This window comes from Nyctibius grandis, chromosome 11, assembly GCF_013368605.1.
Source record: "Nyctibius grandis isolate bNycGra1 chromosome 11, bNycGra1.pri, whole genome shotgun sequence".
In the NCBI taxonomy this organism is placed as follows: Eukaryota; Metazoa; Chordata; class Aves; order Nyctibiiformes; family Nyctibiidae; genus Nyctibius; species Nyctibius grandis.
The window spans coordinates 431,558-454,700 of NC_090668.1; the positions used below are offsets into that span (position 1 = coordinate 431,558).

At 73.6% G+C, this 23,143-nt stretch overlaps 4 protein-coding genes and 1 non-coding gene across 6 annotated transcripts; 1 reads left to right on the forward strand and 4 right to left on the reverse strand.

Annotated features, from left to right (window-relative positions):
* Positions 1 to 83: 83 nt before the first annotated feature.
* Positions 84 to 165, reverse strand: TRNAS-CGA (transfer RNA serine (anticodon CGA)). The gene has a single exon. It is a non-coding gene; the product is annotated as a tRNA-Ser (tRNA).
* Positions 166 to 557: 392 nt separating this feature from the next.
* On the forward strand, positions 558 to 9,013 carry SMARCC2 (SWI/SNF related, matrix associated, actin dependent regulator of chromatin subfamily c member 2). Its single transcript, XM_068410914.1, is given in 30 exon segments — positions 558 to 714; positions 865 to 984; positions 1,844 to 1,929; positions 2,249 to 2,330; positions 2,410 to 2,502; positions 2,595 to 2,664; positions 2,784 to 2,853; positions 2,930 to 3,005; positions 3,084 to 3,215; positions 3,311 to 3,426; positions 3,516 to 3,640; positions 3,743 to 3,802; positions 3,897 to 3,934; positions 4,193 to 4,323; positions 4,530 to 4,601; positions 4,700 to 4,813; positions 4,910 to 5,063; positions 5,207 to 5,302; positions 5,529 to 5,648; positions 5,718 to 5,780; positions 5,854 to 6,112; positions 6,815 to 6,976; positions 7,057 to 7,121; positions 7,204 to 7,333; positions 7,415 to 7,581; positions 7,658 to 7,792; positions 7,869 to 7,991; positions 7,993 to 8,182; positions 8,272 to 8,631; positions 8,846 to 9,013. Coding segments are annotated over 30 exon segments (3,597 nt in total). The 5' UTR covers positions 558 to 603; the 3' UTR covers positions 8,923 to 9,013.
* A 377-nt stretch (positions 9,014 to 9,390) lies between these two features.
* LOC137669048 (myosin light polypeptide 6) lies at positions 9,391 to 11,865 on the reverse strand. Of its 2 annotated transcripts, XM_068410918.1 has the most exons (7): positions 11,783 to 11,865; positions 11,582 to 11,609; positions 10,754 to 10,897; positions 10,506 to 10,679; positions 10,111 to 10,188; positions 9,970 to 10,008; positions 9,391 to 9,590 (listed from the first exon to the last, which is right to left on the reverse strand). In XM_068410918.1, the coding sequence occupies exons 1-6, from the start codon at positions 11,783 to 11,785 to the stop codon at positions 9,980 to 9,982; spliced, it is 456 nt and encodes a 151-aa protein (XP_068267019.1). In that variant the 5' UTR covers positions 11,786 to 11,865; the 3' UTR covers positions 9,391 to 9,590; positions 9,970 to 9,979. The 2 variants fall into 2 exon arrangements, with proteins under 2 accessions (XP_068267019.1, XP_068267020.1); XM_068410919.1 differs by lacking the exon at positions 9,970 to 10,008.
* Positions 11,866 to 12,680: 815 nt separating this feature from the next.
* ESYT1 (extended synaptotagmin 1) lies at positions 12,681 to 20,396 on the reverse strand. Its single transcript, XM_068410915.1, is given in 32 exon segments — positions 12,681 to 13,099; positions 13,239 to 13,288; positions 13,357 to 13,462; positions 13,559 to 13,690; positions 13,769 to 13,864; positions 14,115 to 14,257; positions 14,338 to 14,484; positions 14,565 to 14,651; positions 14,735 to 14,806; positions 14,885 to 14,980; positions 15,137 to 15,226; positions 15,322 to 15,370; positions 15,466 to 15,548; positions 15,689 to 15,805; positions 15,807 to 15,866; positions 16,224 to 16,355; positions 16,430 to 16,579; positions 16,767 to 16,853; positions 16,951 to 17,022; positions 17,119 to 17,211; positions 17,343 to 17,432; positions 17,501 to 17,549; positions 17,644 to 17,726; positions 17,924 to 18,100; positions 18,176 to 18,299; positions 18,381 to 18,436; positions 18,536 to 18,625; positions 18,715 to 18,787; positions 18,910 to 18,983; positions 19,065 to 19,199; positions 19,300 to 19,341; positions 20,145 to 20,396. Coding segments are annotated over 32 exon segments (3,141 nt in total). The 3' UTR covers positions 12,681 to 13,065.
* A 516-nt stretch (positions 20,397 to 20,912) lies between these two features.
* On the reverse strand, positions 20,913 to 23,122 carry ZC3H10 (zinc finger CCCH-type containing 10). Its single transcript, XM_068410917.1, has 2 exons — positions 23,034 to 23,122; positions 20,913 to 22,474 (listed from the first exon to the last, which is right to left on the reverse strand). Exon 2 carries the CDS (start codon positions 22,447 to 22,449, stop codon positions 21,262 to 21,264), a length of 1,188 nt encoding a protein of 395 aa, XP_068267018.1. The 5' UTR covers positions 22,450 to 22,474; positions 23,034 to 23,122; the 3' UTR covers positions 20,913 to 21,261.
* Positions 23,123 to 23,143: the final 21 nt, after the last annotated feature.

Below are 23,143 nucleotides of genomic sequence, written 5' to 3' on the forward strand. Positions count from 1 at the left end.
TAGCGGGTACCGGGCATGGGAGACCCCCCCACGTGCGATCCCGGTGTGGCCCCGATCGTCGTCGCAAAAATATGGGGTAAAGGCGTCACGGACAGGATTCGAACCTGTGCGGGGAAACCCCATTGGATTTCGAGTCCAACGCCTTAACCACTCGGCCACCGTGACTCCCGCGCCACCCTCCGCCGCGCTCCGCCTAGACCGGGCCCGCCGCGCCCCGCCCCGGGGACACGCCCCTCCCGCTGCCCCCCTGGCCCCGCCCACTCCCACGCCTGACCGGGACGGTTCCCCCGGGGCGGGGGGGGGGGCATCGCCGAGCGCCCGGCCCAGCAGGGGGCGCCTCGGCCCGGCCGCGCCGGTACCGAGCGGGCAGCGCTCTGGCAGCGCGGGCGGGAGGACGCGGCGTGCCCGGGGGGGGCCGGCAGGGGGCGGTAGAGCGGGCGCGGCGCGGGGCGGGGCCGGCAGGGGGCGGTAGAGCGGGCGCGGGGCGGGGCGGGGCCGGCAGGGGGCGGTAGAGCGGGCGCGGCGCGGGGCGGGGCCGGCAGGGGGCGGTAGAGCGGGCGCGGCGCGGCGGGAGGCGGCGGGAGCGGCCCGGCCCGCTGGAAGATGGCGGTGCGGAAGAAGGACGGCGGCCCCAACGTCAAGTACTACGAGGCCGCGGACACCGTCAGCCAGTTCGACAACGTCCGCCTCTGGCTCGGCAAGAACTACAAGAAGGTAGGCCGCGGGGCGGGGGGGGGCGCCGCACCGGGCCCCCCCCCACCGGGCCCGGCCTGTCACCCCACCGCCGCCATCACCGTCCGCCCCCCCGCGCCCCCCGTTGGGCCCCGATGGCGGCGCTGACCCCCCCCCGGACCCCCCCCCCAGTACACGCAGGCCGAGCCCCCCACCAACAAGTCGCTGTCGAGCCTGGTGGTGCAGCTGCTGCAGTTCCAGGAGGAGGTTTTCGGGAAGCACGTCAGCAACGCGCCCCTCACCAAGCTGCCGGTGAGCCCCCGGGCACCGGGAACGGGGATGTGGGGGGCCAGGGCCTGCGCCGCGGCGGGGGACGTGGCCCAGTGACACCCGGGGACCTGGGGACAAGGGCCTGGGCAGGGACAGCGCCCCAAAGACGTGGGGACAAGGGCCTGGGCAGGGACAGTGCCCCAAAGACGTGGGGACAGCACCGCGATGACCCAGGGAGGAGGCTCCAAGGGGGCAGCGCCCCAGAGAGCTGGGGACAACCCCAAAGACCTGGGGACAGCCACCCCCCCCCCACCGTGTGACCGGGTCAGTGCCCCGGCCTAGGGACAGCGCCCGACCACGGACAGCACCCGGTGACCTGGGACACGGCCCTGGCGTGGGACAGCGCCCTGGTCAGGGACGGTGCCCCAGGGTCTGGGGACAGTGCCCGGTGACACCTGGGTACTGTCCTGCTGGGAACTGCCCGCCAAGAAGGTCTGTGACCCAGCGACCAGGGGACAGTGTCCCACTGGGGACAGTGTCCCACCAGGGACAGCACCGCGACACCGGGACAGGGCCCTGACCACGGACAGCGCCCTGAGGACCTGGGTCAGCACCTGGGGCCTCCACCCCAGGGACCCCAGGACAGCACCCCAGGGACCTGGGGACAGTGTCCCGACACGGGGACGGGTCCCCAGCTGGGGACAGTGCCCCAACACCACAGGGGCTGCATCCAGGGACAGAGCCCAGCGTGGGGACGGCACCACAAAGAGGGGACGGCACCGCAAAGAGGGGATGGCACCCAGACATGGGGACAGCACCCCAACACGGGGATGGCACCCTGCGTCCGGGGCCGCCCCCCACCCCTCCTGGCCGCCCCCCGACCCCTCTCCTCCCATTACAGATAAAATGCTTCCTGGATTTCAAGGCGGGAGGAGCCCTGTGCCACATCCTCGCTGCGGCCTATAAATTCAAGAGCGACCAAGGATGGTGAGCGCCCGCCCGCGCCCCTCGGGGCTGGGGGGTCCTGGGAGCGGGAGGGGGCTGGGGGGGAGATCATGGGGCTGGGAGGGGGTGGGGGGGGGTCCCCTCCATGGGAGCACCCTGGGGGCTGCACGAGGGTGGGCTGGTTGTAGGGCACCCACCTCTGCAGCAGGCGGGTGCCGGGGCATGTCCTCCCCCCACCGTGGACCCCTGATGGGGTTCAGGCGCGTGTGTGTCCCCTCCCCGTGCCCCCCCCAGGCTTTGGGTGCTGACGAGGAGACCTGAGCTGTGGCTTTCATGAGAGTCGCTCTTTTCTTCCAATAAGGCGGCGTTTCGATTTCCAGAATCCCTCGCGCATGGACCGCAACGTGGAGATGTTCATGACCATCGAGAAATCCCTGGTGCAGGTAAGAGGCGCCGCCCCCGCCCCCCTCGGGACCCCCCCGTCCCCCACCCGCTCACCGCTCTGCTCCCCTCCTTCCCCAGAACAACTGCCTGGCCCGGCCCAACATCTTCCTGCACCAGGAGATCGAGCCCAAGCTGCTGAGCAAGCTGAAGGACATCGTCAAGAGGCACCAGGTCGGTGGCAGCGCTGGGCGGGGGGGGAGGCACGGGGGGGGCCCATCCCACTCTTCGTCCTGTCGCTCAGCCCAGCCCCGCTCCCCTCGCAGGGCACCGTGACCGAGGACAAGAGCAACGCATCCCACATCGTCTGCCCCGTCCCTGGGAACCTGGAGGAAGGTGGGTGCGAGGGGGAGCCCCCCCTCCAGTGGGGGGGTCGGTGTTGGAGGGCCAGGGCTGCGCTCCCGGGGCGGGGCCACGTCCGTGCTCAGCGCCGGCCCCGCGCCGTGTCCCCGCAGAGGAGTGGGTCCGGCCGGTCATGAAGCGCGACAAGCAGGTCCTGCTGCACTGGGGCTACTACCCCGACAGGTGAGGGGGGGTCCCGGGCGGGGGCTGCGAGCCCAGCGGAGCCCCCCAGGCTCACCCCATCGCTCTGCGCCCGCAGCTACGACACCTGGATCCCCGCCAGCGAGATCGAGGCCTCGGTGGAGGACGCCCCGACGCCGGAGAAGCCCCGGAAGGTACCGGGGTCGCCCGGGGCTGGGCGGGCGGCTGCAGCCCCCTCCCCTGCGTGATGCGCCCACGCCCCCGCCCCGCAGGTCCACGCCAAGTGGATACTGGACACGGACACCTTCAACGAGTGGATGAACGAGGAGGACTACGAGGTGACGGACGAGAAGAGCCCCGTCGCCCGCAGGAAGAAGATCTCGGCCAAGACGCTGACGGACGAGGTCAGAGCGGGGCTCGCAGCCGCCCGGGGGGGCGATGGGGGGTCTGTGCCTGGCCCCCCCCCTCGGCCGGACCCAGCACCCCGCCGCCCCCCCAGGTGAACAGCCCCGACTCGGACCGGCGCGACAAGAAGGGCGGCAACTACAAGAAGCGAAAGCGCTCGCCCTCCCCCTCGCCCACCCCCGAGGCCAAGAAGAAGAACGCCAAGAAGGGGTGAGCCCGGCGCGGGGGGCGGCGGGGGCTGCGGGGAGTCGGCCCCCCCCCCGGCTGCAGCGGTGACACCGGGGGCTCCCCCTGCGCAGACCCTCCACCCCCTACAACAAATCCAAGCGCGGGCACCGCGAGGAGGAGCAGGAGGACCTGACGAAGGACATGGACGAGCCCTCGCCCGTCCCCAACGTGGAGGAGGTCACCCTGCCCAAGACAGGTCAGGGCGGGGGGCTGGCAGCCCCCCCATGGGGTCCCCTCCCCACGTGCCTGGGCTGGGGTCTGTCCTTGGGGTGCTCAGAGCCGCTTCCCCCCGCCGCAGTCAACACCAAGAAGGATTCGGAGTCGGCGCCGGTCAAGGGGGGCACCATGACGGACCTGGGTGAGTGGGAGGCGCCGGGGCTGGGCGCCGCGGTGGGTCCCCCCCCCTGCAGACCTGCCCGTGCCCAGCCCGGCCCCGCTCTCCTCTCTTCCAGATGAGCAGGAGGACGAGAGCATGGAGACGGCCGGCAAGGTGAGGCCGGGGGCTGTGTCCCCTCCCAAGGAAGACGTTCCCACCCCAGCACCGGCGTCACCATCCCTGGGTGGCCGTGCCTGTTGTCCCTCTTTCCCTGCCCCTCTTTTGGGGACAAAAAGGCCCCTTTCTGCCCTTCCCCTCACCCTGGGGCTGCGGGCAGCGTTGCCCTGCGCCGTTGGCCTCATCCTGCTCTTGGTACGGGCACAAAAGGGGGTCTCGGGACCCCCTCGCCCACGTGGCGCCGGTCTCTGGCAGGACGAGGAGGAGAACAGCACCGGGAGCAAGGGGGAGCAGGCCAAGAACCCCGACCTGCACGAGGACAACGTGACGGAGCAGACGCACCACATCATCATCCCCAGCTACGCCGCCTGGTTCGACTACAACAGGTACGGGGCAGCCGGGGACGGGGACGGTGCCCCGGGGGCAGCCAGGGACAGTGCCCTGGGCCAGCTGAGGATGGGGACAGTGCCCTGGGGCAGCCGGGGACGGGGACGGTGCCCTGGGCCAGCCGAGGACGAGGTCGGTGCCCCGGGGGCAGCCGGGGACAGGGACGGTGCCATGCCGGGCCCTCCCCGAGCGTCTCGCCTTGCAGCGTCCACGCCATCGAGCGCCGAGCCCTGCCCGAGTTCTTCAACGGCAAGAATAAATCCAAGACCCCTGAAATGTGAGGCTGAATCCCCCCACCCACCCACCCACCCCTCCCCGTCCCTCCCGGTGCTGGCGGGGCCGCGCTGACCCCTCGCCCGCTCCCCCCCCCCCCAGATACTTGGCTTACCGCAACTTCATGATCGACACGTACCGGCTGAACCCGCAGGAGTACCTCACCTCCACCGCCTGCCGCCGCAACCTGGCCGGGGACGTCTGTGCCATCATGCGGTGGGTCCGCCGGGGCGGGGGGCGATGGCTTTGGCCCCCCTGGTGCTGGCAGAGGGGCCGGCAGGGGTCTGAGCCCCCCGCCCCGGCTCTCCGCAGGGTCCACGCCTTCCTGGAGCAGTGGGGCCTCATCAACTACCAGGTGGACGCCGAGAGCCGTCCCACCCCCATGGGCCCCCCGCCCACCTCCCACTTCCACGTCCTGGCCGACACCCCCTCGGGGCTGGTGCCGCTGCAGCCCAAGACCCCCCAGGTGGGTGCGCGGGGGGCGGCCGCTCCTTGCCCAGCTGCGTCCCCCCCTCTGCCATCCCCCGGTCCCCGCGGGGGGCCGGGTGCGGGGTGCTGGGGGCGGGGCTTGGGGGGGGGGGGATCGTACAGCTTCGATCCGTGCCTCAGGGCCGGCAGAGTGATGGCGACGCCAAGACGGGCCGCAAGAGCAAAGAGATGGAGGAGCTGGTGGTCGCCGAGCCGGGGAAGGGGAAGCCGGAGCTGGTAGGCGGCTCCTTGGGCTCCGTCCCCCCGCTGCTGGCCGAGGAAGGCTCCTTCCCTCCTCCCCCTCGCGCCCCGCATGCCGCCCTGCCCGGGGGAGCAGGGACGCGGGGGGGGCACCGTGACGAGACGGGGCACAGAGGCTTCTGTGGGGTGGGAACTGGCGTCCTGGTGGCCTGTCCCCCTCCACGGCCGCGTCCCCAGCGTCCCCTCTCCCCCCGCCCGGCAGCAGACCTCGGCCTCGCAGCAGATGCTGAACTTCCCCGACAAGAGCAAGGAGAAGCCGCCCGACATGCAGAACTTCGGCCTCCGCACCGACATGTACACCAAGAAGAACGTCCCCTCCAAGGTGGGCACCCCCCAGCCCCCGCCCCGGCCCCCCGCCCGCCACCACTCACCCCCCTGTGTCCCCCGTCAGAGCAAAGCCGCCGCCAGTGCCACACGGGAGTGGACGGAGCAGGAGACGCTGCTGCTGCTGGAGGTGAGCGGGGGTCCGCGGGGAGGGGGGCACGGGGCCGCCGGACCCCACGGACACCCCCCACCCCGCCCCGCAGGCCCTGGAGATGTACAAGGACGACTGGAACAAGGTGTCGGAGCACGTGGGCAGCCGGACGCAGGACGAGTGCATCCTGCACTTCCTGCGCCTGCCCATCGAGGACCCCTACCTGGAGGACTCGGAGGCGTCGCTGGGGCCGCTGGCCTACCAGCCCATCCCCTTCAGCCAGTCCGGCAACCCCGTCATGAGCACCGTCGCCTTCCTCGCCTCCGTCGTGGACCCCCGCGTCGCCTCCGCCGCCGCCAAGTCGGCGCTGGGTAACGCAGACCCTCCCGGCGAGGCGTGGGCGGGGGGACAGGATGAGTCCTGGGGGGGGACAGGGCCTGTGGGGAGTGGGGGGAGTCCTCTACGGAGATCTGTAGGGAGATGGGGGAGTCCTATGGGGAGATAGGATGGGTTCTATAGGAGAATAAGATGAATCCTATAGGAAGTCCTATAGGAGGATGAGATGAGTCCTATAGGAAGCCCTACAGGGAGACAGGACGAGTTATGGGGCGATAGGATGGGTCCTACAGGAGATGGGATGAGTCCTGTAGGGATACAGTTGAATCCTGTGGGGAGTTCTATAGGGAGAGAGGAAGAACCCTATAGGGAGAAGGGCTGAGTCCTATAGGGATTCCTGTAGGGTGACGGGGAGAGTCTTACGAGGAGCTGGGCTGAGTCTGTAGGTGGATGGATGGGGCCTGTGCGGAGACAATTAAGTCCCTGTAACGATTCCTGTAGGGAGACAGGGTGACTATAGGAGGATTTGGGATGGGTCCTATAGGGCACCCTATAGAGCAGCAGGACAAGTGCTGTGTGGAGACAGGATGAGACCTATGAGGGGCTGGGACAAGCTCCCCCCTCCCCGAGGGATTCACAGTGCTGAGGGGCAGGGCTGGCTCCGAGGGGGGCTGGGGTCCCACCGGGGTCCCGCTGGGTCCCCGCCGGCCCCGCTGAGGCCATGGCGCCGCCCGCAGAGGAGTTCTCCAAGATGAAGGAGGAGGTGCCCACGGCCTTGGTGGAGGCCCACGTGCGCAAGGTGGAGGAGGCGGCCAAGGTGACGGGCAAGGCCGACCCCGCGTTCGGGCTGGAGAGCAGCGGCATCGCGGGCACGGCCGCCGACGAGCCGGAGCGCATCGGTGAGGGGGGGGTCGGGGGGTGGGTTTGCCAGGCCTGGGGTGGGCGGCGGTGGGGTCTGACCCTGCGCTGGTGTCCCCAGAGGAGAGTGGCGCGGAGGAGGCGCGGGCGGAGGCGCAGCCGCCGGAGGAGAAGAAGGAGGCGAAGGTAGGAGCCGGCCCGGGGACGGGGGGGCATGGGAGGGGGGACGGTGGGCACAGGGACTCGAGCGGCCGCGGTGCCTCCGCAGGAGCCCCGGGACGGCGGCGTCGAGGAGGAGGCGAAGGAGAAGGCCGGGGAGGTGCCCAGGAAGGAGGAGGAGAAGGGGAAGGAGGCGGAGGGCGAGAAGGAGCCCGACAAGGGTGATGGCGACGGCGCAGGTGAGGAGGCCGGGCCTGGCTGGGCTGGGGTGGGCACTGAGCCCCCCACAGCCCCACCAACGCCGCCCTGTCCCGCCGCAGCAGAGCCGGAGAAGGAGAAGGAGGCGAAGGAGGGGCCGGACGAGGCGCCCAAGGAGCCGCTGGAGCCCGAGGCCGAGCGCAAGGCCAAGGTGGAGCGGGACATTGGCGAGGGGAACCTGTCCACCGCCGCCGCCGCCGCGCTGGCCGCCGCCGCCGTGAAGGCCAAGGTGAGGGGTTGGGGCTGGGGTGGGGTGGGGGCAGCCCAAGTGTGGGTGCTAAACCCGCCCTGCCCCCCCCCCCCAGCACCTGGCAGCCGTGGAGGAGCGCAAGATCAAGTCCCTGGTGGCCCTGCTGGTGGAGACGCAGATGAAGAAGCTGGAGATCAAACTGCGGCACTTCGAGGAGCTGGAGACCATCATGGACCGGGAGCGCGAGGCCGTGAGTGGCGGCAGCGGTGCCGGGGGGGAGCTGGGTGCCAAACCCCCCCCCCGCTGACCCCTCCCGTGCCCTGCAGCTCGAGTACCAGCGGCAGCAGCTGCTGGCCGACCGCCAGGCCTTCCACATGGAGCAGCTCAAGTACGCCGAGATGCGCGCGCGGCAGCAGCACTTCCAGCACCTCCAGCAGCAGCAGCAGCAGCAAGCCGCCCCCGCTGCCCCCGGGGGCACAGCCCCTGCCCGCCGGCGCCCCGCTGGCCCCCGCCGCCCACCCGCTGGCCGTGCCGCCCACCCCCGCCATGGTGGCCCCCGCCGAGCCCGTGGGGCAGCCCCTGCCCGGGGTCCCCCCGCCGCAGCCGCCCCCGCCGCCGGGCGCCCCGGCCGTCCCGCACGGTGAGGCAGGGTGACAAGGGCTGGATGGGGTTGGGGGGGTCTCAACGCCAGGGTCTGGGTGCTGAGACCTCCCCCATCTCTCCCCACAGCCCCGGTGCCGTTCCCCGGGCAGCAGCCGCCGTCCCAGAGCCTGGCGGGGACCCTGGGTGGCAGCGGCCACCCCGCCGTGCCCGGTAACGCGCCCGCGGCCCTGCCCTTCACCTTGCCTGCGTCCGCCGTCCCCCCGAGCATGGCAAACCCCCCCGCCGACCCCTTCCCCGCGCCCCCGCCTGCCCTCCCGCTGCATGGGGCCCTGGCCAGCAGCATGCAGTCTGGGGGGCTGCCCCCCGCCGCCCCCCCGCCCGGCCTGGCCCTCCCGCACCCCGCGGGGGGCTCGGCCGCCGCGCACAGCCCCGCCATCGTGGCCGCCGTGCAGGGAAGCCTCCTTCCCCACCCCGGCCTCCTCGCAGGTGAGCCATGGCGGGGGGCACGGGGGGGATGACACCCACCGGGGACAGGGAGGGGGGAACCCACCGGGAGCGGTGCAGGGAAGGGGGGACCCACTCGCGGGCATGGGGCTGGGGGGCTCGACCCTTCCTGGGAGCTGTGGGGCAAGAGGTGCTCGTGCACCCCCTTGCCCCCCCCAGGTGTGACCCCCCCCCCCTTTGTTTTCTCTCCCCGCAGACCAAGGCCCCCCCCTGCAGCCAGAGCCCATCGCGCCCAGCCCCAGCACGGCCACCCCCGTCCCCCCCACGCAGTGAAGCCCCCGCCGGGGCCCAGGATGCCGTGGCCCCCCCCCCCAGCCCCACCGCAGCCCCCCCAGCCCCGCCGCCGCCACCGGCCCGGGGAGACCGGCCTCTCCCGCCCCCGCAAGGCGCCCCCAAAGGACCCCCCCGACCCTTCCCCCTCCTGCTTCGGCATTTTTTTATGATTGTCCCGGATTTTATTTAAGTGTTGGTCTCCCCGGGGGGGCCGGCGACCCTGCTGCCCCCCGGCTATTTATGAGACAGCTCCAATCCCACCTGGCACATGGGCATTCCCCCCCCCCCAGCCCCAAATCCCCCCCAGCTCCCTCTCAGTTGTCACCCCCCCCTTTTTCTTTTTTTTTTAAAAAAAAAACAACAAAAATAAAACTCCCAAAAGTCCCCGGGGCGGGAAGAAACGGCCTCGTGTGCAGGGTGTGTGGGGGCGGGGGGGCCATGGGGGGACAGAGGCTCAGGGACCCAGCGTCACCTTCCGACACTTTATTTGATGCCGTGGAGCAATAACTTAGCCGGTGGGGCCGGGGGGGGGCCAGGGGGGCTGTGGGATTGGGGGGGGGGGGGGCGTTGGTGGCCATAAAATGAGGGAAAAGGCACAAAACCAGTGAGGGGGCGGCAGGGGGGGGACCCGAGGGGTCTTCAGCCGCTCAGCACCATCCGGACCAGCTCTGCGGAGAGAAGGGGGGAGAGTGGGGTGAGGGGGGGGTCTGCTGGGCCCCCCCCGCCCTCGTCCCAGAGAGAGGCAGGAAAACCAAAGTCAAAGGGCTGAAGAGCGCAGGGAGGAACCGGCGTCGCCGCAGCCCCGGGGGCCCTCGCTGCTGGGGGGGGGGTCCCCCGCGCCAGCCCCCGCGTCCCGGCCCCGGCGCGCAGGGGGGCTCCATGCAGAGGGGCATGCGGGGAGCAGGGGGGGCTGCACCGAGGGCGAGAGCGCAAACGGGGCGGCCTTTTTTTTTTTTTTTTCTTATTTTTTTTTTAAAAAAAAAAGACCCCACTGAAAAAAAAAGGAAGGAAAAAAAACGGTGAGTAACTGCGGGGGGAGGCGCGTACCCCTGCGGCGTCACCCTGACAAGATGTGTCTCACAAACGCTGGCGGGAAGGAAGGAGACATGATGGTCAGGGAGGGAGCGGGGCCGTGGCCGAGCCCCCCAGGACCCCCGGGACCCCCCCCAGCCCCGGGACCCCCCGCACCTTCGTAGTTGATGCAGCCGTTGCTGTCCTCGTGCCCGGCCACCAGCTGCTCCACCTCCTCCTCCGTCATCTTCTCGCCTGCAGGACAGCACGTGTCACCCCGGGGCGATGGGGGGGACACCGGGAGGGTTCAGGCCTTTGGGGGGGGGTCCCTGGAGAGGGCTGGGGGCTTGTGGGACAGCCCCTGTCACCCCAGGGAGATGGGGGGGACACCGGGGGTCCCCAGGGCTTGCAGGGACCCTTTGGGGGGTCCCTGGAGAGGGCCGGGGGCTCGTGAGGATCCCAGGGCTGATCAGGAGCTCACGGGGACCCCGGGGTTGGCTGGGCTTTGGGGTCCTCAGGGCTGGCCGAGGGGTCCCCGGGTGCTCGCAGGGAGCCGGGGGGGTGACGCTCACCCAGGGTGACGAGGACGTGGCGGATCTCGGCGCCCATGACGGTGCCGTTGCCCTCCTTGTCGAACACCCGCAGCCCCTCGACGTAGTCCTCGAAGCAGCCCTGGTCCTTGTTCTTGGCGATCGTCTGCATCATGGGCAGGAACTGCTCGAAGTTCAGCGTCTTCAGGTTCATCTCTGCGGGAGAGGGGCCGTGGGCGGGGGCCGGGGGTCCTGGGGGGGTCTTGGGGGGGGACACACACCCCACTCACCATCGCTCTTGGGGTTGCCCAGTACCTTCATGACCTCGGCGTTGGTGGGGTTCTGGCCCAGCGCCCGCATCACGTCCCCGCACTGGCTGTACAGGATCTTCCCGTCCCCGGTGCGGTCGAAGAGCTGGAACGCCTCCTTGAACTCTGGGGGGGGGGCGTCAGCCACGGCGGGACCCCCCCGAGGCACCGGGACCCCCCCCCGCGGCACCGGGACCACCCCCGCGGCACCGGGACCCCCTCCCGGCCCTCCCCTCCCAGAGATGCTGCACCCGCAGACCTCGCACTGCCGGGACCCCCCCAGGCTGCACCCCTGGGACCCCCCCCCTTGGGGACCCCGTTACCGGACCCCCCCAGGAGCCCCCCCCCTCCCGGGTCGGGTTTTGTTCCCGGGTGGGATCCGGTTTCCCGGTGGAACCCGACGCCGGGGCGGAGGTCGCGGCCCCCCCGCGAGGTGCGGCCGGGATGCTGCCGCCCCCCCCCCCCCCGCCGGCCCCGGGCGTCCGGGCCCCCCCCGGGAGGGCACCGGGCGGCCCCGCCCCGCAGGAATGCGCGGCCCGGCCCCGCGCTCAGCCCAAATAAGGGCAAATGGCGCAGGAGGGGCCCGCGCACCCCCGCATCCCCCCGGTTCCCCCGCATCCCCCCCGGCCCCGCATCCCCCCCCCGGCCCCGGTCCCCCCCGCACCCCCCCGGCACGATCGGCCCCGCCCGGGACAGACTTTGCCCCGGGAAAGGCCCCGCCCGCGGCCGCGCAGGAAGCGCTGGGGCCGCCAGGGCCGTGCCCGGTACCGGGGGGATCCCGAGCCCCGGGGCCCGGTACCGGTCACTCACCCGCGGTTTGCTCCTCCGAGAAGTCACACTGCGGGGAGAGCGCGGCGGTCAGCGGGCACTGGGCACCGGCACCGCCCGGCCGCGCCCTCGGGGATGGCGCCACCGGCCGCGCCCGGTGCCCGCCGAGCGCCCCCCGGTGCCCCCCGGCCCCCGCCCGCTCCCCCCGCCCCGCTCCCCCCGGTGCCGGTGCCCGGTGCCCACCATGGCGGCGGCCGCTCCCGTCCCAGCTCTGGCCCGGTAATGGGGGGGGGGGGTTGGACGGTCGCTCTCTACCCACCGGCGTCACCGCCCGCCCATTGGCCACGCGCCGGCCGCGTCACCGCGCGCTAATTAGCGATGCATTATGCATGAGGGGGGCGGGGCCGGGCCAGGCCACGCCCCTTCTCCCGGCGGGGATTTGTCTATAGATGGGCACGGAGCGGGGCCGGGGGGCGACGGGGGGGGCACTGCGGGAGGGACACCCCTTCAGGGCACCCCAGTGATGGCATCCCGTGGGGCACCCCCCAGCGCCCCCCACCCCACGGGGGACACCGCAGGGAGCACCCCGGGACAGCACCCCACGGGGGACACCTCGGGGGGACACCAGGATGAGGGACAGCCCAGAGGGGGACATCCAAGGACCACCCCCCCCACGGGCAGCATCCCAAGGGGGACGTGACGATGGGGACATCTCGGGAGGGGCACCCCAACGACCACCCCCCGTGAACGGGAGCCCCATGGGGACCCCACGATGGGGACCCCACGATGGGGACACCCTGTGGGTGGCATCCCATCAAGGACACCACGATGGGGACACCACGATGACAATAACCTGGAGGTGGGATCCCACCAGGGACCCAATGATGGTGACACCACGATGGTGACACCACGATGGGGACACCCTGCGGGTGGCATCCCACCAGGGACCGACGCTGGGGACATCTCAAGGGGGGGGACACCCCAGCACGGACACCAAGACGGGGAGCACCCCACGAGGGACACCCATGGGGGACATCCCACGGGGGGGACACACACCGCGGAGCCCGAGGCGCACCTCGGGACCCCCAGGACCACCCGAAGCCGCCGCTGTCTCCTCCCTCCTTTATTAGTGCGGGGGGGGGGACACGTGGGGACGGCAGCGGGGGGTGGGTGCGGCGGTGGCGTGGTGCCAGCGCGGGGGGCACGGGGGTGGCACGGCGGTGGCGCGGTGTCAGGGGAGCGGCTCTAACAAAAGCGTCTCCCCGGGGGGGGCCGGGGCACAAGCCCAGGCCGGGCCCCCCCGCGCCGGGGGGCTCCTTGGGGGGGGGCGAAAGGCACGAGGTGCGTAACAGTCCGGGGGGGCGCGGGGGGGCCCGGCCTGGCCCCCCCCGACGCGTCTTTGGTCAGTGGCGAGGCGGGGGGCGAGGGGGGGGCGGCAGGAGCAGCCGGGGCGCTCGGCCCCCCCCCCAGCCCGTCCCACCGCCCCAGGCACGGTGGGGACTGGGGGGTCCTGGGGGGTCCCAGCTCTAGGGGCTGCTCCGCTCGTCCCGCAGCTCATACCTGGGGGGAGAGAGGTGAGGGGGCACGGGGGGGGGACACACACAGAGCCCCCCACCCCCGAGAGACCCAACGGGAGCCCCGAGACCTCCCCCCCCCCGGGGCAGCCCCCCCAGACCCCCCCCAGCCCAGCCCCACTCACCAGTGCGCTCCCCCCTCCGACAGATCCACCTGCGCCAGGTCCAGATGGAGCTGGGGGGAGAGCAACGGCTCAGAGGGGCTCCCTGGGACCCCCCCCGGACCCCCCGGGCCCCCCCTACCTTCCCCAGCACCTCCTTCTCCCGCGACACGAAGGACACGGTGGATTTGACCTGAGCTTCCAGCTTGCGCCGAGAGGCTTCCTCGAGGGACACGTCCCACTCGAACCTGCGGAGACTGGGCTGTACTGAGCTGTACTGGGCCGTACTGGGCGACGCTGGGCAGCGCCGGGCAGGCGCCCCCCCGCCCCGTGCCCCCCCCCACCTCTCGTTGAAGTCGGGGTTCAGGGTCCTCCTCTGCACGCTCGTCTTCCTCTTGGTGCCGCGGCCGCGGTCGGGCAGCAGCACCAGGGACACGTAGGGGTCGGGCAGCTCCTTCGCCACCGCCCGCAGCTTCCTGGGGGGGGGACGCGGCTCAGGGGGGGGGTCCAGGCCCCGATCCCCCCCCCCCCCGACCCCCCGCCGCGAGGCTCACCTGCAGGCGTGGACGATGGCCACCAGCTTGCGCTCGTCCCCGTGGTACCAGAGCGTGAGCTGCAGCCGGCCCTGGGGACCCCCCGGCTGCGGGGGGCTGCGGGGGGCGGGGGTCAGCCCGGGGGGGCTCGGCCGGACCCCCCCCACCCTGCCCGGGGGTCTGCAGGTGGGGCGGACACAGGGGCAGGGGCTGGACGCGGTGTGGGGCTGGACGCGGTGCGGGGCGGGGGCTGGACGCGGTGTGGGGCGGGGCGCGGTGCGGGGCGGGGGCTGGACGCGGTGTGGGGCGGGGCGCGGTGCGGGGCGGGGGCTGGACGCCCCGGGGGGGTCGCGCCCCCCAGCCCTACCTGTCGGCCGGGAGCAGGCGCTGCCGCAGCCCCCCGGCCCCGCTCTCCTCCTGCCCCGGCGCCCCGGCGGGCTGGGGGGCTGCGTCCCCCCCGGCTGGGGACCCGCCGCCGGCCCCCGCCTCCGCCTGCTGCGACACCAGCACCTGGGGGGGGGGAGCGAGTGGGGGGTGAGGAGGGTCCCAGCCCCCCACCTGCCCCCCCCGACCCCTCCCCCGTCACTCACCCCCAGCTGCGCCCGCAGCAGGACCTGGGTGCCGGGCCCCCCCCCGGCCAGGGGGAACCAGCCGTCCAGCGCGAGCCCCTCGGCGGCCAAGAGCTGGGGCAGGGGCAGGCGGAGGGTCCCCAGGGGCTGCCCCCCCTCCTCCTTCACCTGCGGGCACAGGGGGCTCAGCACCCCGCGACGGGACCCCCCCCCCGCGGGGACGGGACCCCCCACCCCGGGGACGGGACCTGCAGCTCCAGCGTCTCCACGTGCGGCCGCTTGATGAGGAAGGAGAAGCCTTCGTCCCACACGGGCTCGGCCGTCGGGGCGCAGGTCTGGGGGCAGGAGAGTGGGTGTGAGACCCCCCCCATCCCCCCCAGCCTCCCCGACCCCCCCCCGACCCCCTCCCACGTCTCACCTTGGTCTTGACGGAGACGTCGCGCACGGCCAGGCTGGCGAAGGCGGCGGGGGGCTTGGAGCCCTTGCGGAGCTGGGGACAGCGGGGGACGGTGGGGCCGGGGATGGGGACAGATTGGGGGGGGGGGGGCCGGGGGGGACCCCCACTCACCGGCAGGTCGGCGGCGCGGTCCACGAAGACGGAGAGGAGAGCGGCGGAGAGCTCCTCGCCGCGGGCGGGCTGCAGGAGGCTGTTGGTGTGCAGGACCTGGGGGGGGACGGGGTGGGTGGGGGGCGTGTGGGGACGGACGGGGGGTGTGGGGACAGGGATGGGGACGGGGATGGGGCCGCACAGGGGGATGCCCGGTGCGGGGCCGCGGCTCGGGGCCAGCCGTGCCCCCCGTGTCCCCCCCGGGGCCGTTACCTGCTCGAGGGGGGCAGCGCTGGCGCTGGGGGCCAGGCTCTCCAGCCGCACGTGCAGCCGCCCCGACTTCACCTCCTCCAGCGGCAGCCACTGGCGGGACGGGGAGAGGGTGAGACCCCCCGGTGCTGCCCCCCCACCCCCTGCAGCCCCCCACCCCCTGCAGCCCCCCCGGCCCCTTCTCCCACCTCATCCACGATGCGGCTGCTCAGCACCCGCCTCAGCGGCACCTTGCACCTGGGGGGTGGGGGGGGGCGGTGAGGGCTGAGGAGGGGGCGCCCCACAGCCCCACGGCTGCCCCACAGCCCCCCCCCCGCACCCCCAGCACCCACCGGCCCAGGAAATCGTCCTTGTCGATGTCCTTGTCGAAGAGGTCGAACTCCACGTCCTGCCCCGGGACGTTGTCCACGATCACCTGGGCAGGGAGGGGTGTCACCCTGGGGCACCCCCAGCCCCCCGGGACCCCTCCCAGCCCCCTGCCTCAGTTTCCCCTCCTGGGGTGGGACTGGAGCCCCCCGGGGCGGGGGCAGCCGGGGCACGGGGACCCCCCGGTACCTCGTAGACCTCGTTCCAGCGGGGGTTGAGGTCCTCCTTGACCACGCGGCTGCGGAAGACCCTCCCGGCCACGCGCACCTTGGCGTAGGGGTCCGAGCGGCCCCGCACCACCCCCCCCCAAGAAGTTGTCCTTGGCCACCAGGTTCTCGGCCTCCAGGAGGTGGATCCGCAGCACGTGCTGGGGACACGGGGACACGCCGCGCACTGGCACGGGGGCTGCCGGGGACACCTGGCCCCCAGCTCCCCCTGGCCCTGACCCCCCCCTTCCTGCCATGGACCCCCCCCATCCTGCCCCCCAGGACCCCCCAATCTGCTCCCCAGCTCCCCCAGAGCCCCTTCCGACCCCCAGGACCCCCCAGACCCTGAGCCCGCATCCTCCCCCTAGTACCCCCCATCCCACCCCCCAGGATCCCCCATCCTGCCCCCCCAGGACCCCCCAGCCCCATCCCACATCACTCCCCCCCCCAGCTCCCCTCCAAGCCCCCTCAGCCTCCCTGGTGATGCCCCCCCGGGTCCCCCCCCATCCCCTCCCCACCTCGGTGCCAAACTGGGGGTCAGGGCTGGCCTGGGTGGGCCGGTGGGTGCTGCTGGTGCTGGCCGGGGGCTCCGGCTGCCCTGGGGGGGCGGGTGGGGGGCCACCGTTCTCGGGGGCATCGAGGAAGAGCACCTGCAGGGCCAGGGGTCAGTGGAGGGGGGGAGGCAGGGGCAGGGCCCCCCCCCGGCCCCCCAAGCCCCCCTCACCCGCAGGACCAGCTTCATGTGGAGGCGGCTGCGGGGCCCCGAGCGCTGGAGCTGGAAGGGCTGGTCCAGCGTCAGCTCCGGGGCGTCGAGCAGGCGGGCGAGGGGCAGCGAGAGGGAGCCCAGGCTGCTCTGCCGGGGGTCGTCCTTCACCTGGGGGGGGGGCACGGGGGGTCACAGGGGGAATGGGAGCACTGGGAGAGGAATGGGGGAGAAATGGGGGTTGGAGGAGTTGGGGGGGGGGAAATGGGAGAGGGATTTGGGGGGATATGGGGGGAAATAGGGCTGGGGAGATGGGGGGGTCGTGGGGGGACGCGGGGCCGGGGTCCGGGGGTCTCGCCTGGATGTCCACGTCCTGGTTCACGGGGTCGTGCAGGAAGAAGCGGAAAGCGTCCTCCCAGACGGGCGCGGAGGTGTTACAGACCACCTGGGGGGAGCGGGGTCAGACCCCCGCCCCTGCGCCCCACCCCGGCCTCTGCGGGGCCGCGCAGCACCCCCGGCCCCCCCGGCCCCCCCCGCCCCACCTTGCTCTCCCGCGTGACGTCCTGCACCGAGACCTGCACCACGGGGTTGGGCTCCTTGCCCGGCTTCTTCACCTGCGCAGAAATGGGGGGTCGGGGGGGGTCCCGCTCACCTCTGACCCCCCAGGGCAGGGAGCTGGCAGCCCTGGCCCCCCCCGGCCCCCCACTCACCGGCAGCTCCTCTGCCCGGTCCAGGTACACGACCAGGATGGCGGCTGACGGGGGGTCGGGTTTGGCCACGATCGTCCGGTTCCTCTCCAAAACCTGGGGGACGCGCCCGGGGCGGGGGGGGGAGGGGAGTGTCAGCCGGGGCAGGACCACCCCACGCCCCCCCCCCAACCCCCCTAGTACGGCTGAGACCCAGCAAACTCCTCTCCGGGCCGAGCCGCGCTCACCTGGTCCAGTTTGGAGGCGTCGGAGAGGAGCGAGAGCCACTCGAGGCGCAGGTGGAGCCGCCCCCGGCCCCCCTCCTGCAGCGGGAACCACTGGGGGGGCGGCGGGGTCAGCACGGCCCCCCCGGCCCCCGCCACCCCCCACCTCCTCCAGCACCCACCTCCTCCAGCACCCGCGCCTTCAGCACCTCCCCGAGATCCAGCTTCATCCTGGCGTGGGGGGGGAGAGCCCGTGAGCTGCGGGGCCGGGGGGCAGCGGGACCCCCCCCCCAGCCGCCAGCCCGGGGGCCCGGCCCCCCCGCACCTGCCCAGGAGGTCGTCCTGGTCGGGGTCCTTGTCGAACAGCTCCACCTCCATCTCCTGCCCCGGCACCTCGTGCACGATGAACTGGGGGGGCACAGGGTCAGTGGGGGGGGGGAAACACGGGGACCCCCACCCAGCACAGCCCGGCTGGGGACGTCACGGGGGTCCCCGGGGTGCTCCTGCCCCCACGGCCCGGCTGGGGACGCTCGGAGGGTCCCTGTGCCCCCCCACAACCCCAGCTGGTCTGGGGGGGCGATGGGGGGGCTCCGGGGGGGTCTCACCTCGTACACCTCGTCCCAGGTGGGGTTGAGGGTGTCGTCGATGACGCGGCTGGTGACGACCTGGGTGCCGACGCGCAGCACGGCGTAGGGGTCCGACTTGCCCTCCACCAGCCCCCCCATGAACCGGTCCTTGGACCGCAGGTCCCGGGCGCCCCGGAGGTGCACCCGCACCACGCCCTGCGGAGGGGGGGGGGTCAGCCGGTGCAGGGACCCCCCCCAAAGCCCCTCGGGACCCCCCCGGCCAGCCCTTACCCGGGGCAGGGGGCAGCGGAGCTGGGCGGCCTCGTGCAGGTCGGGCACCAGCGGGACCAGGAGGCGGTTGGGGAGGACGAGGTAGGAGGAGATGGCGTCCATGATCATGGTGTCCGACATGGAGCTGGGGGGGGCACGGTCACGGGGGGGCCACGGCGGCACGGTCCTGGGGGCCGGGGGGGCCCCGCAGCCGGGCTGGGCTCACCTCAGCCCCGGGATGTCCAGCAGGTTCGTCATCCCCGTCCAGTTGATGTCCAAGGTCTGGGCGGGGGGGGTCAGGGTCAGACGGGGGGGGCCAGACCCCGCTGCACCCTGCTTGGGGGGGGGTCAGCCCCTTGCGGGGGGCGGGGGGGCACTCACCGGGCGCCGGATGAAGAACATGGTGACGGCCCCCACGATGGGCACGTCCCCCAGGAGGGGCTCCAGGATGATCCGCAGCATCCCGTGGAGCTGGGGGGGGGACAGCGCTGAGACGTGACCCCCCCATGGCCGCCCCACCAGCTCCCCATGCCCCCAGCCCCCCCAAGCCCCCCCCTCACCTGCATGCCTTTCACCCCCGCCTTGCAGAAGAACTTCTTCACCTCCACGTCGATCTGGACATCACCCACGTAGCTGCGGAGACGGGACGTAGGGACGAGGGGGGGGTCTCAGAGGGAGACCCCAGCGCGGGGGGGGGGGCGCACAGGGGACTGAGACCCGGCGCCTTCGCCACACGGGGGGCTCCGGCCGCCCACCTGATGTTGAGGTCCAGCAGGATCTGCTTCTTGTGGGCGCCGGGGTGAGCCCGGACCCCCAGGACCCGGAGAGGCTGCGGGGGGGCAGCAGTGAGTGTGGGGGGGCGGGTGATGGGGGGCCATGGGGGGCACCCCCCCCCCGAGGGGAGCCCTACCTTCTCGCCCATGTCCACCCTGGTGAAGGTGAAGGTCTGGAGGTGGGTGTTGGAGGTGCGGATGGACGGGGCCACCTTCTCCACCAGCAGCTTCTCCATGTACTGCCCGAAGAAGGGCCAGGCCTGGGCCAGGACCTGCGGGCGGGGGGCGGGTGGGCACGGGGGGGGGACACGGGGGGACGGAGGCAGAGATGGACGGAAGGACGGAGCAGGGACGGACAGACGGGCACCTCACCTTGTTCAGCCATTCTGCCCTCTCCACGTCGGGGAATGTCACCTGCGGGCAGAGGGGCCGGGGGCGGCGTGAGGCCGGGGGGGGTCGGGGGGAATCGGTTCCGGCCGGACGCGGCGGGGGGGGAGGGAGCCCGGCCGCAGGTTTCGCTTCTGCGTGACAGCGCGGCCCCACCCAGCCCCGTGCCTCAGTTTCCCCAACCGGGCCGGTGGGACCCCCGTGGGGGCCGGCTCGGGGTGGGACAGTCGCAGCGGGGGTCCCGGTGGTGGGGGGTCCCGAGACGGGGGGTCCCGACCCCCCCAGGACCATGTGAAGGGGGGTCCCGGCCCCCCCGCAGCCGCCCCAGCCCGCGGCCGCGCAGGAAACGGCCCCCCCGGGCCCGGTGAGTCACGGCCCGGCCCCGGCGCTGCCGGAAGGCCCCGGGCGGCACCGGGGGGGGTCACCCCATCGCGGGGGGTCGAGCGGGGGGACCCCACCGGGGGCAGCGGGGGGCTGCGGTGCAGCATCTTGGCGGTCACGGGGGGACCTCGGCGGAGCGGGGGGGCGGGCAGGGGGTTGCGGTGCAGCCGGGGCGGGGGGGTCCGGCCCCCGGCAGGAAGCTCAAGCGGGGCTCGGTGCAGCGGGAGCGGCGGAGGGGGGGACCCCAGCAGCGGGGCCCCGGGCGGGGCGATGCGGCTGATGGGGGTCCCCGGGGGTCCCGCCCGGCGGGGGGAGCCCAAGCGGGGTGCGGGATGCAGCTGGCGGGGGGCGAGCGCAGCCCCGGGGGGGGGCTCTAACCCGGCTGCGGGGGTGGGGGGAGCCCGAGGCGGTGCCGGTGCCGGCGGGGATAACGGGCGGGCCCCGCTTACCCAGGCCGGCAGCTCCCCGCGGGCCGCGCCCAGCCCCGCGGCGCGCACGGCGGCCTCCTCGTCGCGCTGCAGGCGGGCGGCCAAGCGCAGCCCCCGCTCCCGGGCGCGCCGCCGCCGCCGCCACCCCGCGTACAGCGCCAGCGCCAGCAGCACCGCGCCCGCGCCCACCCCCAGCAGCCCCGCGGCGTACGCGGGCAGCGCCCACAGCAGCGGCCGCGCCAGCGCCCACGGCCCCGCGCCGCCACGCTCCATCCCGCCGCCAGCACCGCACTGCGCGCGCCGCCCTCTGCCAAGCCACGCCCCCTGCCGGGCCACGCCCCTTGCCAAGCCACGCCCCCACCAAGCCACGCCCCCTACCCCGCCCCGCCCCATCCCGCGGCCAGCACCGCACTGCGCGCGCCGCCACACGGCCCCGGACAAGCCACGCCCCCTGCCCCGCCCAGCCCCGCCCCCTCCCACCCCAGCCACGCCCCCTGCCACACCCCGCCCCTTATTCCGCCCAGCCCCGCCCCCTGCCACACCCACCCCGCGCCACACCCCCCCACCACACCCCGCCGCCCATTGGCCGCCCACACGCACCGCCCCCCCCGCACTAGGCGTGGTCTCGCCGGTCACGCCCCACCCCGCGGCTCTGTGCAGTGATAGGGCGGAGCCAGAGCGAGGGGGCGTGGTGAAGAGGTTGTGGGCGGGGCCAGCGCGAGGGTCACGTGTCCCGCCCCCCCCCCCGGGAGCACCGGCCCCTCCTGCCCCCCCCCCAACCATCACTGGGAGATTTGGGGGTTTTTAATAGCTGAAAACGTTACAGGGCCCCGGGGGGCCGCGGTGCCGCCCCCCCCCCCCCGGGACCCCCACCCGCACGGGGGGGCCGTGTCCGTGCGTGGGGCTCGGGGGGAGCAGCCCCACAACCCCCCGTGCGGCGGGTGCCCAACTGGGGCGTGAAGTCCTGGGGGGGGCTACCGCACCCCCCCCACCGCCAGCCCCCCGCCAGCCAAGAGCCCCCAGCACTGTCCGCCAGCTGGGGAGGGTCTGTCCTTCCTCCTCCTCCTCCTCCCGCTTCCCCCCGGGGGCTCAGTTTGGGGGGTCGCGGCGCAGCCGGCTGCCCCGGCCCCGCGGGGGGTCAGTGGGGCATGGCCGTTATCCTCATGCTCTGGGAGGCGATGGGGTACGTCACCATGGGGGTGGTGGCGTGGCTCATGGTGATCCCCCCCAGCGGCTGCGCCATCGAGACGGCCACCGGCGCCACCGAGACGGCCACCGGCGCCATGGAGACGGGGGGGGCCATGCCCTGCGCGATGGTCTGGGCCAAGGCGGCCGAGAGCGGGGTGATCTCGGGGTTCATGGGGGGAGCGGCGTTGGCGGGGGGAGCGGCCTGGGCGCCGGCGGGGGCCACCAAATCCTGCTGGGAGACGGGCCGGGGCTGCAGGGCCTGGCTGCTGAGCGTGGTGTGCGTCTGGGCGATGCTGTGGTTGTAGTTGGTGACGGTGCCCACGGTGGGGGCCAGAGTCTGCTCGGTGGCCGTGGCGGTGGAGCTCAGCGTCATCACCTTGGCCTGGTTGCGGAACTGGGCGTTCTGCTCCAGCAGCACCTCGTTGGTGGCCAGCAGGTTGTTCACCTGCTTCTTGAGGTCCTCCACGCGCTTGCGCAGCAGGACGTTCTCCTCCTCCAGCAGCCGGTACTCCACGGCGCGCGGGCTGCCGAAGCTGTACTCGTAGCTCTCGAAGTGCAGCCCGTCCACCCGCCGCCGCTTCAGCACCGGCTCGTGGTCGTCGTAGCGGTCGGGGTCGTAGATGGCGTCGTAGGGGTCGTAGCGGCGGCCGGCGGGGACGATGCCCTGCTCGCGGGCGGCCATGCCCCGCGCCTCGTACTCGTAGTCCCGCTGCAGGTGCTGGAACTTGCACTTGGCGCCGCGCTGGCAGTCGCCCTTCAAGAAGTCCCTGCAGATGGGCACCTCCTCCTTGCTGTTGGGCAGGTCGGCGGGCGAGAGGCCCAGCCCGGCGGCCACCTTCTGCCGCAGGCGCGGGGGCAGCTCCCCCGTCTTCTTGTAGCAGTCCTCGTCCTCCTTGGTGCCGTGGATGAAGCGGCAGTTGAGGCGGACGCACTCCTTGTTCTGGAAGTCGTGGCAGAAGATGAACTCGTTCTTGCGCACGCCCAGGTTGGTGACCTCGCTGATGTCGGGGTGCCGGAACCGGCAGCGCTTCCCCCGCTTGCACACGTTGCGCAGGAAATCGCGGCAGATGTCGTCGGCGTTGGCCCCCGCCTCATCGCCGCCGCCGCCGCCGTTGTTGTAGCCGTCGCGGTCGGGCATCTTCGCCGCCGCGGGGCCCCGGGCGCTGCGGGAGGGAGGGAGGAAGGAAGGGGGGTGAGGGAAGGCACCGGCAGCGGCCCCGGCACCGCGAAACACCGGTCCGAGGGCACCAGCTCCAGCGCTAGCACAGCCCGGGGGCATCACGGCCCGGGCGGCCCCGCACAGCCCCGGGCGTTCCCACCCGCTGCCAGCGCGACCGCGGCGCCCCGAGCTGCGGGCGGGGGCCGGGCAGCCCCTCACGGTCGCTCCCTGCAGCTGCCGGTGCCGGCGGCATCACCGGGGGCGGCCCGGGACGGCTGGAGGGCCCCGGGCGCCGCCGGGCCGCGGCCTGAGCCACCTCCGCCCCGCGACAGCCCCGCCGCACCGGGAGGGCGGAAGGGGCGAGGCCCCCCCGCCGGGTCTCCATAGCAACCGCCCCGCAGGCCCAGGGCAGGCCCGGCGGCGGGGCCAGCTGGCGGCCGGACCCGGGGCGGGGCGGGGGTGGCCGCCGCGGGGCCCCGGGGCGGCGGAGCGGGGCCTCTCCCGGTAGCGGCGCGGCCCGTCCCGGTCCCAGCGCGTCCCGCCCCGCCCGGCCCCGCACTCACCCGCTCGCGGCCTCCGCGCGGGTCCTCCAGCACCAACAATGAGCGGCCCCTTCCGGCAGCCGCTCTGCGCCGGGCAGGAAGTGCTCTATGGTGCTTCCGGGGCGACCCGG